An 18,304-nucleotide genomic window follows, 5' to 3' on the forward strand; every position below is an offset into this window, starting at 1 on the left:
CCTCACATCCTAAGGACAAGTCACTGTCGGCCCCTGTGATCCAGTCATCTTCTGAAAGCCCCGCCTACGAATGCATGAGGCTTTTGGGAGACATCTAGATATAAAACATAACACTCATGCACTTGGAAAGGAAGTACATTTTGCAGTTGGTGGGAACAATGTTCTGTAAAGGTCAATATGGTTGTGGGAGTTGTTCAGATCTATAGATTTTACTTTCTTACCACTATTCTCTCAGTTATTGAGAAAGGAGTATTATATCTCACACAGTTTTTGGATTTGCTATTTTCCCTTGTTTCTTCATATATTTCAAAGTTCTGTTTTAGTGCATACTCAGGACTTTAATGTCTTTCTGAGGAATTGAATCCTTTAATTGTGAGATGTCCTCTATCTTCAGTAATACCCTTTGTCTTGAGCTGCTGTGTTATTAATATAGACACAACAATTTTGTTATGCATTGTGTTTGTATGGTATTATTTACCTGTTTTCGGAGATAGGGGTCTCATAATATAGTCCAGGTTGTACTCGAACCCACAATTTTCCTGCCTCAGCCTCCTAAATGCTGGGATTACAGGCATGTGCCATAATACCTAGTTTGTTTTGCCCGTTCAAAAAAAAAAAAACCACACCTTAATCTATCTGTTATTTTTTATATATTTATGATGCTGGGAATCAAAGCTGGGGCCTCATACAAGCTAGATAAGAATTACTTAACTACATCCCCTTCCCTGTAATTTTATATTTAAAGTGAATCTCTTATAGTGTATTAGTAGGTCTTACTTTTTCATCTAGTCTGACAATGTTGGCTTTTTTGTTTGTTTTGTTTTTCTTTGTGGTACCAGGGATTGAACTCAGGACCTTGCACTTGCAACGCAGGAAGTGGCACCACTGAGCTAAATCCCCGCCCTATATTGGCTTTTTATTTGGAGCCTTAGTCCATTCACATTTAATATAATTATAGATTTTCCTCATTTAAAGCCCATAATGTTATTGTTTTCGTTTCTCCTATTCTTATATTTTTGTAACTTTATTGCTTTCTTTTGTACAACGTAAATATTTTAATATCTCATTGTATTTATTGACCCTTTAGCTACATTATTATTTAGTGACTTTTCTATGGTTAATAATATGCCTTTTTTTTTTTTCCTTTTGAGACAGGGTCTTGATATGTATTTCAGGCTGGCCTTAAACTAACTATGCAGGCCATGCTGGATTCAAAATCATGGCAATCCACCTGCCTCAGCCTCCAGATTGTGGGACTACAGGGTGCGCCACCTTGGCCAGCACAATATGCCTTTTTACCTTACCGATATCAGAAGTACTCTCATGCCGCTTTACACCTTTCCCACTTCCTCCTTCACTCTTCCTACTTAATATTTAATACTTGCCATTTCACAAATATAAGAAACTAACAATAGCATAATTCAATTTACTTTTTCTTCTTACTATCTAATTTTACTATTTTCGCCTCTGTCACTTTTACTTCTATCCACATTACCAACTCACCTAACAATGTATTATTTTTATTTTAAACCATCAATTGTCTTTTAAGGAAATTACAGAAAGAAAAAATAGTCATTTATGTTTACCAACATATTTATCATTTTTGATGTTTTTCATTCTCTTCTGTAGATCTGAGTTTCCATCTATTATTTCTCTTTTGCTTGAAGAATACCATGTAGTATTTATTATAGTGAAATTCCAGCAGAAATGAAGTTTCTTACATGTGTCTGAAATATCTTATTTTGTTCTAATTCCAAAGTATGCCTTTGCTAGATTAAAAAAATAATTCTGGGTTGACACATTTTCTTCTTTTCCTTTTGGAAGTTTAATGTTCCATCATCATCTAGAATCCATTGTTTCTGACAAAAAATTAACCATCATTCTTAAAGTTATTCCTCTATATATACTGTGTCCTTTTGTTTTTTCCTTTGGTCACTTTCAAAGCTTTGGTTTTTAGCAGTTTTACTGTAATGCATCTAGTTGTGGCTTTCTTTTAATATTCTGCATTTGGGTAAATGGGCGTTTTATCTGAAAGTAGCATTTTAAAAGAAATTTGGGGAAATGTTGGTCATTATGTCCTTAAATATTTTGCTGCCTTCTCCTCTTCTCTGGGACTTGAATTACATATGTATTAGAATACAGTTTTAGGGCCTGGGATTTAGCTCAGTGGTTCTGCTTCTGCCTTGTAAGTACATGGATCTGAGTTCGATCCCTGGTACAAAAAAAACAAAAACAAAACAAAACAAAAAAACCAAATACAATGTGTATGCATTCTTTAATGTTATATGGCTGTTCTGTGGCTATCAGCTAAAGTTATCTTTTCATTCTGCCAGGTACAATATTCTTCATTCTAAAGTGTTGCTTTCAATATTTTCAACACTTCTGTTTAAATCTCTTCTCAATTGAAATCTCTTCACAGATCTGGTTGTATCACCTTTTACCCCTTCTGTTGTCTACTGACACCCTAATTATTTATGCAAATTCATTGCAAGGGTCAGATAACATAGTTGGAAAGAAATGTAGGCTGTGGAACCAAGTGGGTTTGCATTTTAATCTTCATTTTGACACTTAATAGCTAGGGTACCCTGGGAAAACTGTAAGCTTTCTGTCTCAGTTTCTACATCTTTAAAATAATCATTAAAATATCCATCTTACTAAGTTTTTATAAACTCTAAAGAGACATAAAGCATGTAACACGTGGTCCTCAATAAATTGTACTTTCTATTATTTTTTAGGTTTCAATACATCTAACTCTAGTATCTATATCCCATAAAGGACAGTGATTGATTGGACAACCCATCCCAGTGCTTTAACTCACTGATTTTCTTGAGTCCAACAACTTATACTTTTCTACTTATTCCCATGACTGTGTTTAAAATTGGTTATTATCTGGAGGTGTAACACTTTAGAATTTAAACTTCAGCATTCTAAACTGTCATTCACAGTTTCTCTCCTTTCCTTGGTTATGCCGTGTTTTCTTCTACAAACTCTCACTGAGCACTTACTTCCTGCCAGGTCTATCAAAGCGAATGAGATAAATCTCTGTTCTCATGAAGCTGAGAATGTGGCTAATGGGATAGATAAGCAGCCTACAGTCACAAAATATATCATTGTTACAGATGTACATTGCACACAATGTAGGATAAATATCAGCCTAGCTTGGAGGATCAGGGTTACTGGAGGTGCTACTATCTTGGATGATTTAGAAATAATAACTAGGATTTAGCCAGATAAACAAGATAGAAAAGGCAGAGGCCAGCAATTCCAGAGGCTACAGGAAGACTGACTTCTTGAATCTAGTGAGGGCACAGAGTGTAAGAGGATAGAGGAGAAACCCTCATCATGAAGAGCTTTGCAAGAGCATTTGACAAAGTTTCAGGTAATGCTTGTCTGAACCATGAAATAAGTATAGTAGAAAGACTGAAGAGATATTTAGGCAGAATTGAAAGACAATGGTGACTAGGTCTTGGTGAAAGAGGAGAGTTCTGGATTCAGTGACAGGTTGGATAATGGTACCAGTTACTAAGAGGACACACAGAGCAGGGGTGTGTGTGTGTGTGTGTGTTTGTGTGTGTGTGTGTGTGTGTGTAGGGTTAGGTCTGAGTTGCCAATGGTACAACAAGGTAGAGATGTAGAGTAGTAGACAGATGTATAAACAGGCCTGTGCTTAAAAGAGAAGTCTGGGACGGAGAAAGAAATTTATCATTCCAAGCAAAGAGATGGAGGATGAGGCCATGAGTGAATAAGATTGCTCAGGGGAATATGTATAGAATGAGAGAATGTTAAGAATAAAACACTGAAGTTTGATTTGTAGACATATATCTGAATCAGTATATTACTGGGGATTTTATAGTCTCATGAGATGGCAGTAGTTCCTTCCTCCCCTTCTCCCACCTCCTCACCAGAAGAAGCCAAGTGCAGGTCCTCCAGCAGGAAGAGGAGGGAGCCTTTAGACTCCTGATGACGTGCAGACCATGCACTGGCTTGTGCTTGGTCCTGGACTCCTCTGCTCAGCAGGAGGCGAAGGTGGGTAGGACTGAAGGCAGGGTGCACAGGGCTGTATATGTAAGGATGATTGGGCTCCACTAGCACCTCCACAAAGGCTGACTTCCCTGTTGCTTCTTCTCCAGCCAGCAGCACTGGCTGTCTCCTCAACAAAAGCAGGTCTACCACATACAACAGCCGTTCGGTCTGTAGGACAGGAGCAGGGCTTATGTGGTCTAGCTGAAAATATAGGTCTAAGAGACTTGTCTTAAAGCTGTACTTGGAGAACACTCCAAGTATTCTAACGATGGTGAAAACATCAAAAAAAAAAATATGGGACCACGTGGGCCTCAGTTGGGCCTCAAACATGCTCCTAGCATAGTCCCTTAAGTCCCAACCCCAGCTGCTGACCCCCTCTCCTCACACCTGAATAGAAGGGTAGAAGGGACCCAGAGTTCCCTTGATGCGGCTGCTCAGATATTGTCCAGTGAAGGGGACCAGCGTCCCATCTTCAGGGTTCACATATAGATCAAATACCAAAGCTGTGGGTGGTAGCTCAGGATAGTTGGAGAGGCCACTGATAGATCTCCTTATGAAGGTATCAAAAAAGGGCCAAAAGCTGCACAGGGGACACATAGGCAAAAGGGTCAGACAGTTAGAACAGTTCCATCTATGACACCCATACTTCCCACCACAGCCTCACAGTGATATCACACAAGTTTTAACTCCCGTGGGCCATTCCATATCAGACCTATGTCTTTCCACCCTCCCATCTTCATAGGTACCTGGAGGGAAGGTAGGCTCCAAAGCCCCAAATCAGGGCAAATAGAAAGCTGCTGATAGCAAGCAAATGCTCCCTGTCCTTAACTGGCACACCATGGCTGTCAACTTTGGACCCGTTCAGACAGCTGGTTTTTGAAGACGTGAAGCTGAAGTCCTCTGCAGTGGTCAATGAAGCCATCATAGAAACCCCAGCAGAAAAAGCAGGAGGTGGGGAGAAGAGCAGAGGTTGATCATATCATTTCTTCCTTTTGGTCCCCTGGCCCAGCTCCACTGAAGAACCCCAACTATATACCAGCAGCCCTCAAAACCCCATCTCTTTCAAACCAGCCCTTCCATCCTCCCACCTGTATCACGTGCCTTCTCCTCCTCATCTAGGCTCAGATGGGGGTCAAGCAGACCACGCAAGATGCGGGCCAGGCTGGTGACTTCGGCCACTCCTGGGCAAACGGTCTGATGCCCGTGTACCTGCAGCAGAGAACTAGCACCCTTGCGAGTGAGGAATCGAAACGTTGCGGGCACCAGACCATCCGCCAGGTGGTTGAGCTCAGCAACTGTCTGGGGCTGCAGGTTGTACTCACGAGGCAGGGCTGCCATCAGGATGCTAAACATACTCTGCCAAGTCTGTTCCCCACCACACCAGACTAGGGCACAACAGCCCACCAATGTAGGAGATATACCTGTTGCATCTGCCACCTCCATCAAAAAAAAAGTATCTGGGGGTCGTGCTATCTGTTGTCCATTGGGGAGGCTAATTTGAGGCGGGTCACTCAGAAGGCAAGTGATGGAGTCCAGCCAAGCAGCACTAGCTGCCCCATCACATACTACCCAATGCTGGATCCCCGTCGGTTCCTCAGTCTGCTCCTTTGGGCCCGTGCTGCTACAATGAGGGGCTGCATGAAGTAGCCTAGGAAAGATACCCCAGTGCCAGTAGGGGCCCTCTAGCCATCCCAGGAATTCCTGGGAGCTAAGCACACTGGGGTACATGTGAGTAATTTCCACAGCCTGGTATCTCTGGGTTAAGGTTTCCTCCATGGCTGCCAACCGATTCTGGATCTTAAATAAGCTGTTCCAACAAGTAGTTTTACCACTCCCTGCAGGACCCAGGAGCAGAATGCCTGAGGCCCGGCTGAGGGCCTCACTGAGCTGCTCCACGGACCCTATAAGGTTGGGACTTGGGTACAGATCTCCCTGTCGCAGTTCCTCTACCATCAGGGATTTCATCAGCCTACGGGTTATAGGCTCCGCCAGCACTTGGCTAGCACTAGGAAAAATTCCACAGAGCAGCTCTCGGAGGTTGTGCAGGCGGAGCCCATCAAGGCTGTTGAACAGCGGTGAGTGCAGCAGAGCGCGTAGTAAGGCCGCCTCCTCAGTGGCAGCTAGACTGCTAGAATCATGGGACTTGAGTTCTTCTTTGGTCACACTTAGTGTCTGTATTGTCTCTTCCAGTATCTGCTTGAGCAGTGGCAAGCGGCAGGGTAGGGGGCCAGATACCAGCTCACGCTCTAGGGAGAAGAATTTAGACAGGCGAGTAGCCATGCTAGAGGCATCGCGTACCCCTGCACCAAGAAGAGTCAGCTCTGCCACTTGCTGTAGGTCAGGCAGTGCCAATGCCACAGGCCGCAGTAGCAGATGCAGGTTGGCAGGCACAGCAGGGCTCAGGGCATGCAGTGTCAGGAGACAGCCATAGCCAAGACGTACAGACACATGATGTTTCTCAAATAAGCCACTGCCAAGGATCTGGGGTTTGGTGGGGTCTATGGTACTGATGCTTTGGGATGCCTCCTGGTACAGTGGGGCATAGAGATACTGCAGTTCAGCCAAGCGCTGGCCTAGGGCAGAGAGTAAGCCAGGAGGTAGGTGGTGAACTCCTACCAACAACAACCAGGCACCACCCTGCAGGGCACCAAGCAAGTAGTTGCTCAGGCATCGGGCCTCTATCTGAGGCAAGCATGGCATCATCACCAGTTGGTGCCCCAGAGCCCGTGCCAGACTGTTCACCATATTTGTCTTACCCACACCATCAGGGCCTACAAGGGTCCCACAGGCTACCTCCTCCAGGGCCAATAACAGAATTAGCACTGGACGCTCAAGCAGCAGGCTGGGTAGAGGCCCCAGTCTGGGACCCAAGTACTCATAATTATATAGGAAGGACCTACCCAGCACATCTATCCAGCAGGCAGCTGGTGGCTGGGAAGGTTCAGTGGGTACAGCAGTCTTAAGGCTCTGCAGTGGGGTTGGGGGGATCAAGTGAGGTGAACCCAGGTGATACTTAAGTTGGCGAGCCCAGTGGAAGTCTGTCAGATCACTGACCTGGTGCTTCTCCAGCAGCTGTGCTATATCCCGGTGAGTCACTGCCATAACCAGCAGAGCACTGAGAAGGCTGGCCTGGCGGACAGAGAGTAGGGGCTGCCCTCCTTGGGAGCTCCTCTGGGCTCGGATAAATTGTACCAGTACCTCGAGCTTGTGTATATGCCTGGGGGTCATGGCCAGGGTCCCCGTCTCAAGCAGAGCCTCCTCCATCTCAACCCGCCACACTACCTCCTCTGCCACCATTACACATTGCCAAGGGAAGGCTTGGACTAAATCTAGCCAGTGCTGGACATTTAGTTGTAGGGGCAACTGGCTTTGCTGAGGCAACTTCTTAAAGGTCTCACCTACGGAAGGTCTCACTGCAAGACGAGCTGCCACACAGTCCTGCAGCATGTACACGAGTGTCAAGCGCAGATGGTTCTCCAGAGAGGCCAACCACTTAGGGAGATCTGGATGCAAAAGAAGGGGCCCCTGCAGCTTCACCTCCTCCCCATATTCCCCTAGCACAGCAAGTGCCTCCACCTGAGTCTGTCTGCTTGGGTTTGACTCTCGGTCATCCACGTTTTTCTCATTAGTTGGGCTTGGCTGGAAGCTTATAGAATGCACAGGAGAAAAGCAGCGTCGTGCCCATAGCTGGGCCTCACAAGGCTCTAGAGGGGCAGCCAGCAGGGCCACCAGCTCACTGTCACTGAGGAAGAAGAGGCGGGGGAAGCGGGCACACACCCCGTACAGCACAGTCTCCAGAGCCATGATAATGCCCTCCAGCTCCACCGATCCTGCTTGCAGCAGCTGTTGTAGCTGCTGACCTTGAAAGTGAGGTCTTCTCTTGGCATTGGGCACTATAAGTGACAGAACCATGGGGTCAGCTACAGAGATGTGCATTAGCATCCGATACTGATCATCCATAGCCTTGAAACGAGAGTACTGTGGAAAGAGTCAAAGTGAAGGCAAATATGAAGTGGCAGCTCTCCCTCCCACCCTGCACCCCACTATTCAGGAGTTCTTGCCCACCCTGCTTCACTCCCTTCCCTACCAGCTCAGCACTAGGAAACTGGATCTTCATCTCATGCAGAACTTTATTCAGAAAAATCCATTTCTGCTGGAAAGCCATCCACACCTCCAGCAGGGCACCTGTGTGAACAGCCAGAGGAACACTAGAGGGAGATACTAGTTTCTAACTTCTGAAAGAAATGCAGCCTGCTCCTGGTCTTCTGGATACCTAACTGGTCCAGCCTAGTTACTGTACTCAGCAAGCCCTAGGGACCTTGTTATGGGAAATAAAACTTTCACTGCACATAAAGACCAGGTAACCTCATGCCAAGAAGTACTCCTGAATGAAGTTCTAACTCTGTCCTTGGATCTTCTCCCATCCAACCCCACCCCTCACCCCCATTACTCTGAGCTATTCAACCTCAGGTCCCACCCTCAAATACATTTGGAAGCCTGTACTCACCCAGGCCTTGCATGGTGGTCACCCACTCCAAAGCTGTTTTGTGTAAGTCTCCTGACTTTTGGATGGCTAGGACCTTGAACAATGCCTGGAGACTTTTCTGGATGGAATCTTGTAAGTTGCTATAGTCTAAGGAGGAAAAAGTTGAACTGGCAGTCACAGCTGAGCTGAGCTGGCCTCATTCCAAGGGCAGTTCTGGGCAGAAAAAAGCAGACTATAATGCCCTTCTGAGAGAGGTAGTTACAGAGCCCTTGAAACCCTTTCTTAATTCAAGGATTTTATTGACCAGTCTGGTAGAACTAGTAGAACACTAGGGTCTCAAAACCGGGAGAAAAGAAACTTCTTCCAGGAACTGTGGGATAGACCAGCTGGTTTCCCAGCTACATACTATCGCTATCCATATAGTTCCATGGAAGTTCTTTGATGAACTAGAACCTTCATCCTGGGAGGAGGGCTCAGTGGCTCCATGTCTCTATATAATATTTTTATAGAAAGATACACATTCTTGGACAAAAGGGATCCTGGTAGAAAAGCTGGGACCAAACTTTTCTTTCATGTCTTAGCACTTGGCTCTGTGGTACAGCTTAAAATGTTATTCCATCATTCCATGTAAGACTGGAGCTGGAACTAAGTTGGGAACACTAAGGTGAAAATGGAAGAAGAATTGAGAGGGAAGGTTAATGTAGACAGATGTAGAACTCTCCAATACAGTACTCATGTTGGGAAGAAGATACTCAGTATCCAGTTCTTAGAGTGGAAGAATTCTTACTTTCTAGAAAGAACAATATTGGAGTAATATTTTAGCACCGCTGTCCATTCATTTTATGTGTGTGCTTTTTCCATATCCCCATTGGTGAAAAGGCCCATCTCTTGTGCTCTAAAACACGTGAGGCAGGCCACAATCCATGCAGCTACCTGAGTAAGTATATTTCAAGTTTCCTCTGCATACCCACACAAACCTCAGGGTTTCAACAGATTCTGGGAAGGTTATAAAAAGGTAACATGAAATCTCTCTTGACTTGGATCCATACTGTGTGTGTCATCACAGTATATAAACAACATACAATTTTTGATTAATAGTTCAAATATTGTACTTTTTTCATATATTTTCTTACTCTAGCTTTGTTAAGAACCCAAAGGGGAGAATTAATGATTAATAGGTATCCTTAACCCTGTCTTCCTGGCATAATAGTTAAATGCATGGAAGCTCCATCATCTTGGACTCACTTGTGTGGATAAAATCACTAACTTCATGGTATCACCACCACAAAATGTGGCCCTTGGTCAACATGCCCCAAGTTGATGGGAAAAGGAAGCCTGATGCAGAGAGAAGAGAGAAACTTCAGAGAGAAGTCACAACCATACAGGTGCTTGATGCAAATGCCAGCTTAGAGACAGAAGGGAAAGCTAGGAGGGATCAAAACTAGGGGAAGGTCTATGAGCTCAAGTAAGGACAAGAGGACCCAGGTGGCTAAAGTTATGCTCAGAGACAGCTCAAGGTTCAGACTATCCAGAGCCTGTATCCTACACTATGAATTTCATTGATTATTTTTAATAGTGGAGAAATCTAAAGGTAATACAAAAAAGCATGGACTCAGGGTCAGAAATGGGCAAAAGGATCAGTATAAAATGTGCTCAGGTCAAAAGTGGAAAGGTGATATTTTTTGAGTGTTGATACAAATGTCAACTGCAAAAACCCAGCCAGCCTTTGTATCTATTAGTCAACACCAAAACTTATGAATCCTTAATAAGTGAGACACAAATTGACACCATTTGTCAGTTAACCATTTGTTACCCTTAACCAAATACTGGTCATGAGAGGCGGTAAGGATAGAGAGTTAAGAACCATCTATATTAAAGCTGAAAGGACATAATTCTCCTTCATGAAGAAGATGGGACAGTTACAAATCCTGCCCAGTTTGACTCATATATAGTTCAAGTCCATCCACTTTTCTCTTTTCCATTGCTAATGTCCTCATCTAGGCCACAATTGCTTTTCACTGGGATTAACTGATCTTGCTATTTCCACCCTTTGCTTTAATTCATTTTCTATATTAAAATCAGAGTAATATATATTTAAATATCACATTGTTTCCCTCGTGAGAAGCCAAAAGGGTAAATAAGGACTCAAATGGATGATAGATATTTTGAGAGTAGGAAGAAAATGTTCAAATGGGAAAGGGAATAAGGGAGGCGCAAGGGAGGAGGGAAAGCAGGGAAAAGGGGGGAGGAAGAGAATAGAAGGAAAAAAATGGAAACTAAAACTTTTGAAAATGGGGAGAAAAGTTTGAATGGAGGAGAGGGGAATGGGGAAAAAAAGAAGAGTCAAGATATATAATGTACAGGTGCAAATTCCTTATGATGAATGTGATTATTATGTATATGTAAATAAAAAATAAATAATAAATAAAAAATAATAATAAAAAACAATGGAAGGGTGTGGTGTGCACACCTATAATCCCAGCATTTAGGAGGCTGAAGCAGGAGGATCGCTGTGAGTTCGAGACCAGACTGGGCTACACAGTGAGTTCCAGGTCAGTCTCAACTACATCGTGCAACCCTGTCTCAAAAATAAATAAATAAATAGATAAATAAATAAATAAATAAAACCAGGATGATATTAAACTGAAGTTTGACCATGTAACTTCCCCACCAAAAACACTCCATTGTTTTCATATTCTTGAGTAAATAATTAATGTTGCTCCCAACAATTTGCATGATCTGACCTTTTCAGCTTCCTCTGCATCATTTCCTCTCCCAGAACTCTTTGGGCTCCAGCACCAGTGAGTTACAAGCTCTTTTAGTGGATGTTCCCATTCTTATCATAAAATATACTGACTAATGGCCATAACTCAACTGAAACTTAGTAATATCAAGCTATTCTGTAGATGAGCCAAACATTTTTGCTCCCACTAGTTAAACTGTATGCTCACGAAGAGACAGACCATTTGTAAACATTTTATGCACATTACATCCATCACATTTTTAATTATAGAATTTAATCTAATATTTTATTAACTGATATGGGTGGGAAAAGAGCTGCTGTTTCTATGGAAACTATAGAAAGCTTCAGTAAAGGTGAGTTGATAAAAACATATTTAGTATAAGCAATTCAATGTGTGTGTGTGTGTGTGTGTGTGTGTGATACAGGGGATTGAACCCAGGGTTGCTCAACTACTGAGCTAATTCCCTAGCTTTTACAATGCTTTCTTCTAAGATAAGATCTCAGTGGGACTCGAACTTGTTCTCTTGCTTCCTAAAATTGCAAAATTATAATAAAAGTCTAGAAATGTTCTGCACTCAGGTTACTTTGTGTCTTCACAATGCTAGCCAACTTCACATAAGTAAAAATAAAAATAGTCAACAGTCCATAATTCAAGAAAGGTAGTGAGAACAATCAGTGGACTCCAAGTCAAAGAAAATCTCTTGTCCTTAGAATAAAAGTTTGTAAGTAAATGCAAAGAAATACACATATATATTTAGCAAAATAAAAATCTGGTCATACATATCATATTTTACTTATTTTTGATACATAATATTTTATGATTAACTGAATTTAACTGTTTACATTCACCATTAGGTTCTGATCATGCTGGAGAATTTCTCCTCTACTGGCAATTCCCCAACAATGTCATTTTGGATGTTTATACATGTGCTATTTTCTCTCTGGCATGCTCTTCCCACCTTGCAAGTTTGGCAAACTCCTGCTCCTTCAAAAGTCAGCATGAGGCTTCCACCCAAGCAGAGATTTCCTGATTTCTCCCTGGTTTTTGGAATGAGTCCCCTTTCTGAGACTGTACTGCCCCCAGTAAGGTGCAACATCACACACTCATCTGGGTGCTATCATCTGTCTCTCACATATTGGGCGTTTCTAAAAGTCAGGGCTGCTATCTATGATCTCTGGGTTTCCTGTGTGTGTCTTATGGTCAGTTTTATGAGGGAAAGAAAAAGTATGAATAAGTGGTGGTGAATCAGACATCAGATGCAATCTAGAGGCAGAGTACTGAAGCATGGAGATAAATAACCAGAAGAATTTCTGAGTACACCAAGAAAGAGAGGACCTTCCCTGAGGGAGCCCAGCATTGAGCAAGAGGAGGATGTGTGTGGCAGTCTCCCACAGAGACTGTTTGGGAGCTATACGGAAGACACAGTCTTAGAGTAGAATGATGCTTCAGGCCCTTCAGTAAGGATGGGGCCCTGGCTAAAGACAGATCTGGCAGGGATTGGTGGATGTGACAGTTGAACATGGTTCCCAGCAGGAGGCAGTCACAGGTTCATGAGGGCTGAGTCTTACCTGAGAGAATGAAGGTGCCACTATCCTTCCCCACTACTTCCCACAGGGGGCTGCAGGCTGACTGCCTCTTGGAGTGCTCGGAGGGCGAGGACTCGTAAGGAACATGCAGGATAAAGGTGACCAGGCGCAGCTGGCGTACTTCCCATTCCTGCTGCAGTTGTTGTAGGCGTTCTTGGGCACGAATTCGTTCATTGTCACACTGCCAGACCTAGAACAGCTGGGTCTCAGAAGCCAGAACTGGCTAATGGCTCGGGGAGAGCGGGACCATAAGGCTTCAAAGATAGGCTGTCAAGAGCATCTAACTACTTTGGCCCAGAGCGAAAACCCACCTTTCCAGAAGGCTCCTGTGGGCATGGCAGCTCATGCTCTTTTGAGATGGAGTAAATGTTGGGAGACGTCTGCCATTCTGTGTGCCTAACACGTTGAGCATGACAAGTATTTCCTTCTCCCAGGGGAGTTATTAGTCACCCATCAGGTCTTCATCTGAACATTTAAGGAGACCATTCCTACTCTCCAGGGAGGTCAGAAATCTCAACCCCAGCTCCCACTCACCCAAATGCCAACATTCACTGGCCCTGTATCTCAAGGGACTGCTTGGCCTTGACTGCCTCTATGACAGGTCCTGGGCCTGGACCATCTCCCTTCCTGTCCCCTGTAGGCCCCACCTGGTTGATTCGATCTGCAAACTCCAGCAATGGACAAGAGAGCAGCTGACCCAGTGTCAAGAATTCCATACTTTGGAGATTGCCTAGCCCTAAGGCTGAAGGTAGAAGAGACAAGTCAGAACAACACCCAGAATGTGGCACAGTCTAGTTCATGTCCAAGAACTCAGTTCCAACCTAAGCCCAGACCCTAGATTCATGACCCAGAACCTAGCCCAACCCAGTTCAGATCCTGGACTGCAGATCTCACAGCACAACTAGGGACCAAGGGCAAAGACCCCAGCCTGAACCTAGGCCCCACCCACAGAGAGGATTCTTCATGGTAATAAAGTACAATAAAATTTATTTTTCCCCTTGGGGGTGGGGTGAGTGATGGTGGTCATGGTATGTGAGAGTGTAGGGAGCAACCTAGGGAGGAAAGGCATTTCCAGTGGGAACAGCAGGGAACTAAGTTGCTGAGTTGTTCTAAACCCTTATTCACCCTTCCCCCCTCCCCTCTGGCTTTAACCAAACTCACCTCTTAGGAGGGACTGATAATTAAGGTTTTGCCTCTGGAAGCTGCCCAGCTTGGTGAGTAAGGGCAGGTAGCTTCGAAACTCTTGCAGCACGTGCATGCAGTGCTGCAGCACTGGGCTGTGGACCCCCAGAGCTGTGCTCAGCCGAGCCACGTCTGTCAGCCAGCCATCTGTCTTCTCCTTGGCCATAGACAGACTGAACTGCAGGGGAAGGGCTCACTGTCAGTTTGAGGACCCCCCCGCACATTCTCCTCAATCCTTCTCCCAGGAAGGGTCTCCAAGGAGGAGAGTGAGTACCTTGACAAAAGCTATGCACTTCCACTCGCTGAAAGTTTCAGAGATGACTCGATACAGGTGCCAGATGTGTTGCTGCAGCACGATGGGATGGGTCCCGCAGACTGGCAAGGGCACAGGACTCTCATCTCCTGCAGGATAGGGCTGGCTAAGACCTGGGCTACTTAGGGAATGGTCAACCAAGAGCCTATAATGTCAGAAGAGAGATTCCAGGGGTGGGTATGTGTAAACTATTCAGCTCAACAGGAACTTTCCAAAGGAAGAATGTGTGGGAGAACATGACGGCAGTGGAATGGGAGGGCTCCCTTTCTGTTAATCTCCATCTCACTCACGGGAGCCCCCGGACTCTACTGTTCCTCAGGTACTACGTTAGGATGCTCCCTCCTGCTAAGGGCCTGTGACTTGCAGTTCATTCTTTCTGAAACACTCTTTCCTCAGAGAACTGCATGATTCAAGCCTTCACCAACTCCAAGCCCTTATGCAAACAGTACCTTCTTACTATGGCCTGTGCAGACGATCACATTAAAAATTGTTAGGGCCAGAGGGCCGGGGATTTAGCTCAGTGGTTCCGCTGCCTGCCTCGCAAGCACAAGGCCCGGAGTTCGATCCCCAGTACCAAAGGAAAAAAAAAATTGTTAGGGCTAGGGATGCAGCTCAGGGTATAACACCTGCCTGGCAAGCAAGAGGCCCCAAGTTCCATTTATGGTACCAAAAATAAATAAATAAATAAATAGAAATAAAAATTGTCATAGACCTTTCCTGCATTCTTAACCCCTCTGTAGCCTGGTCTATTTTTTTTTTTCTCTAGACACTTTCCAATATACTGTACTACATAACTTAGTTTGATTTTTAGTATTTATTGCTTTTCTCCCTAGCTAGACACTGAGTCTTCTAGGGGAGGAGGTTTGTCATGTGCTCAGCGATGTACCTCAAGCCTTGTACATAGCAGGCACTTGACAACTATGTGTTGAATGAATGAATCAGTGAATGAATTCTCAGCCCAAGAGAATTTCAGGGGGATAAAAAGAGAATTTCAGAGACACAAATATGGAAAAAGATTTGGCCCTCATAGGGGTAAATGGTGAAGGCCCTCATCGTGTTCATGTTTTTTTTTTATTGAGAGTTATGCCCTCACTTAATTTCACAAGCTACTGCATTACATCTTAAATTATTTACAATCAAGTGTAAGATAAATGTCAAAAGTAATTTGTAATTAATAATAATTATAGACTGATATTTCTACTGTACTTAAAAGACATGAGCTCACAGTCAAGGTTATTACTAAGGATTGTCATTCTCATTCACTTGAATTCCTGCATAGCTCTTGAGGGGTAGGAAAAAAGAGACTTACACCCAACTGCTGGAAATTATGCATTTGACATGTCAACCTCACTCATCAGGAAGATCTCAATACTAAAACACTTAGAATCATTTATCAGAGAGCTCTAATTTGACACAAAAAAATCTGAACTCTTTAAATCTCTCTGTCTGAATTCAAAAGTCTGGGCCAGACTCCCACTGAATCTCTCAATCTCTCAGTCTCTCTCCCTCTCTCTCCTCCTCTGTACAAGGGATTGAACTCTAGCACAGTCTACCACTGAGCTACACCCCCAGCCTTTTTTATCCCTTATTTTGAGACAAGGTTTCACCAAGTTGCCAAAGCTGCCTTCATACTCGCAATCTGCCTGCTTTGGCCTCCTCAGTGGCTAGGGATTACAGGTGTGCAACACCACAGCCAGCGACCCACAGAATCTTTGACGGCATCTTGACTTGTCTCAGCACCAGACTGGTCAATTAACTTCCTCCATAGGAAAGGGAAGACATGATATCTCCAAACACATCCAAAAGTAAAGACAAACTTGAGGATTAGGAGTAAATGCCCTAGCCAGGTGTACTCAGAAGACTGAGGAAGAAGGATCAAACATTTAAGGCCAGCCTTGGCAATCTAGCAAGACCCTGCCAAAATAAAATAAAAAGGGCTGGGGATGTAGCTCAGTGTTCCCTCAATTTGACCCCAATACTGTAAAAAAGGAGAAAAAAAAGTCGATGTTCTTTGATGGCTCTTTTCTGAGGAATCTTCTCAGTAGTTTTCATTGTATTTCAAAACATTTTAGCTGGAAGTGATTTTAAAATCTTTAAAGTTGCAAGAAAAAAAGAAAAATGAATACCTCTGACTACTGTCTTACTAATACTGTATATTTTTTATCTAGATTTCCCTTTTATTATAACATTACAACCATTTGCATTATTGGCTCTGTTTGCGTGGTCCGTGTGTGCATAGGCATATAACTATACGTACAAACTGATAATTTTTCTTAATTATTTCAGGGTAAATTGCATAAATAATAGGTAGCCCTCAAAATATTCAAGGACATGCTTCTTAAGGACAGGAAGATTCTCTTACATAATCACGGTGCAAATGACAAATTCTTATATTACATTGCTATAATACTTTCTACTGTCCACATTCCAATAAATACATAAAAAATATTCAACATGGCTGGCTATTATGTAAATTAAAACAGCATTGAGATTCCATCTTACCCCAGAATGAATGGCTATTATCAAGAAATCAAATAATTGACAAATTTTGGAGAGGCTGTGGGGGAAGAAGGGACATTTTTACCTTGTTGGTGGGACTGTAAACTAGTGCAACCACTATGGAAATCAAAATAGATATTTTTCAAAAAATTAAAAATAGAAATTTTATTCAACCCAGTTACTGCCCTTCTAGGATTATTCCAATAAGTTAAAGGCACCATATTTTAGTGATATATGGATATCCATGTTTATAGCAGCACAATTCATAATAGCTAAATCTTGGAAGTGGGCTATATGCCCATCAACAGATGAATGGATAAAGAAAACATGGTATTTACACACAGTGGAGTCCTACCCTGCCATAAAGAATAAATGAGTCATTTGTAAGAAAATAGATTCATCTTGAGACAATAATGTTAAATAAAATAAATCAGAAACACAATCTTAAGTATCACATGTTTTCTCTTATATGAGAAACTCAAAATGTAAATAAAGAACCAAATAAAAGATAGATAATAGGAAGCAGAAAGGTAAATCTTTCACAAATGGGAGGGAGACCAAAAGATAAGAGGGGAAGAGAATAGTGGGGAGGGAAAGGATGAAAAAGGAATTAAGATGTGTCATGTACATGTCCCAATTTCCCACGAGGAATGTGATCTTTATGTACTGCAAACGTACTAATAAAAAATAAAACTTGGAAAAATAAGTATCCTTCATAGCCTTGTTTCCCCTGAAGTCCAGCAGCTAATCTAGGGTCAAGTGCTGCACTTCTTTGTCATGTCTTTTTAGCTTCTTTTAATCTAGAACATTTCTACAGCTTTTCTTTATCTGAAAGTGTAGACATTTCCACAGTACTATACAGGCCCTCTGTCCTCTTTCTTGTTAATAGAAAGCTAGTCATGTGTGTTTTCATGATTTTTTTCATGATGTTATTCTCCCTCAGCAGACTACTGCATAGGTGATGTCTGTTCTTCTCCAGGTGTCACATCAGGAGGCACATGATTGTCCATAAGTCCCTTATTGGTGATATTCATTGTGATCAAATTGTTGCCCAATTTCTCCACTAACTGCTGTTTGTTTTTTCCTTTGAAACTAATAAATAATCTCCAGGGTGACTGTCTAAAATAGTGCAAGTATTTTGCTCTTCACCGAGCTTGTCCTAGATTGGCATCCACTGACAATCCTTCTGATCCAGTATTTACTCTGATGGTTGCAAAATAATTTTCCCACTCTAACCCTCTCTCCACATCTTGATCTCCGGTCAGATCTTGGCAATCTATTGTAAGAATGAGTCTATACTTCTTCCCTATAAATTTATCTATTCATTTTATTATTATAAATAAATAAATCTCTTATTTTTCAATAGTTTAGAATTTATTACTATATTAGTGTATTTTGGTTCTGAAATTGTCCCAGATTTGGCCAGTTGGCATCCACTATGTATCCTTGTGACAAACTTCCATCGCCTTTT

At 43.0% G+C, this 18,304-nt stretch overlaps 1 protein-coding gene across 1 annotated transcript in view; it reads right to left on the reverse strand.

Moving 5' to 3' along the window:
* The window catches only part of Dnhd1 (dynein heavy chain domain 1), a 65,656-nt gene that overhangs the window by 16,909 nt on the left and 30,443 nt on the right, over positions 1-18,304 (reverse strand). Inside the window, exons 16-25 of the mRNA XM_010644289.2 lie at positions 14,296-14,423; positions 14,001-14,199; positions 13,487-13,581; positions 12,822-13,029; positions 8,531-8,656; positions 8,111-8,208; positions 5,112-8,001; positions 4,770-4,923; positions 4,411-4,603; positions 3,903-4,191 (exon numbers count right to left, since the gene is read on the reverse strand). Of these exons, the coding sequence (XP_010642591.2) occupies positions 3,903-4,191; positions 4,411-4,603; positions 4,770-4,923; positions 5,112-8,001; positions 8,111-8,208; positions 8,531-8,656; positions 12,822-13,029; positions 13,487-13,581; positions 14,001-14,199; positions 14,296-14,423 (4,380 nt within the window). The remainder of the gene's footprint in view (positions 1-3,902; positions 4,192-4,410; positions 4,604-4,769; positions 4,924-5,111; positions 8,002-8,110; positions 8,209-8,530; positions 8,657-12,821; positions 13,030-13,486; positions 13,582-14,000; positions 14,200-14,295; positions 14,424-18,304) is intronic.

Source organism: Fukomys damarensis, unplaced genomic scaffold (genome assembly GCF_012274545.1).
Source record: "Fukomys damarensis isolate Sample0158 unplaced genomic scaffold, DMR_v1.0_HiC HiC_scaffold_16, whole genome shotgun sequence".
NCBI classification, from domain to species: Eukaryota; Metazoa; Chordata; class Mammalia; order Rodentia; family Bathyergidae; genus Fukomys; species Fukomys damarensis.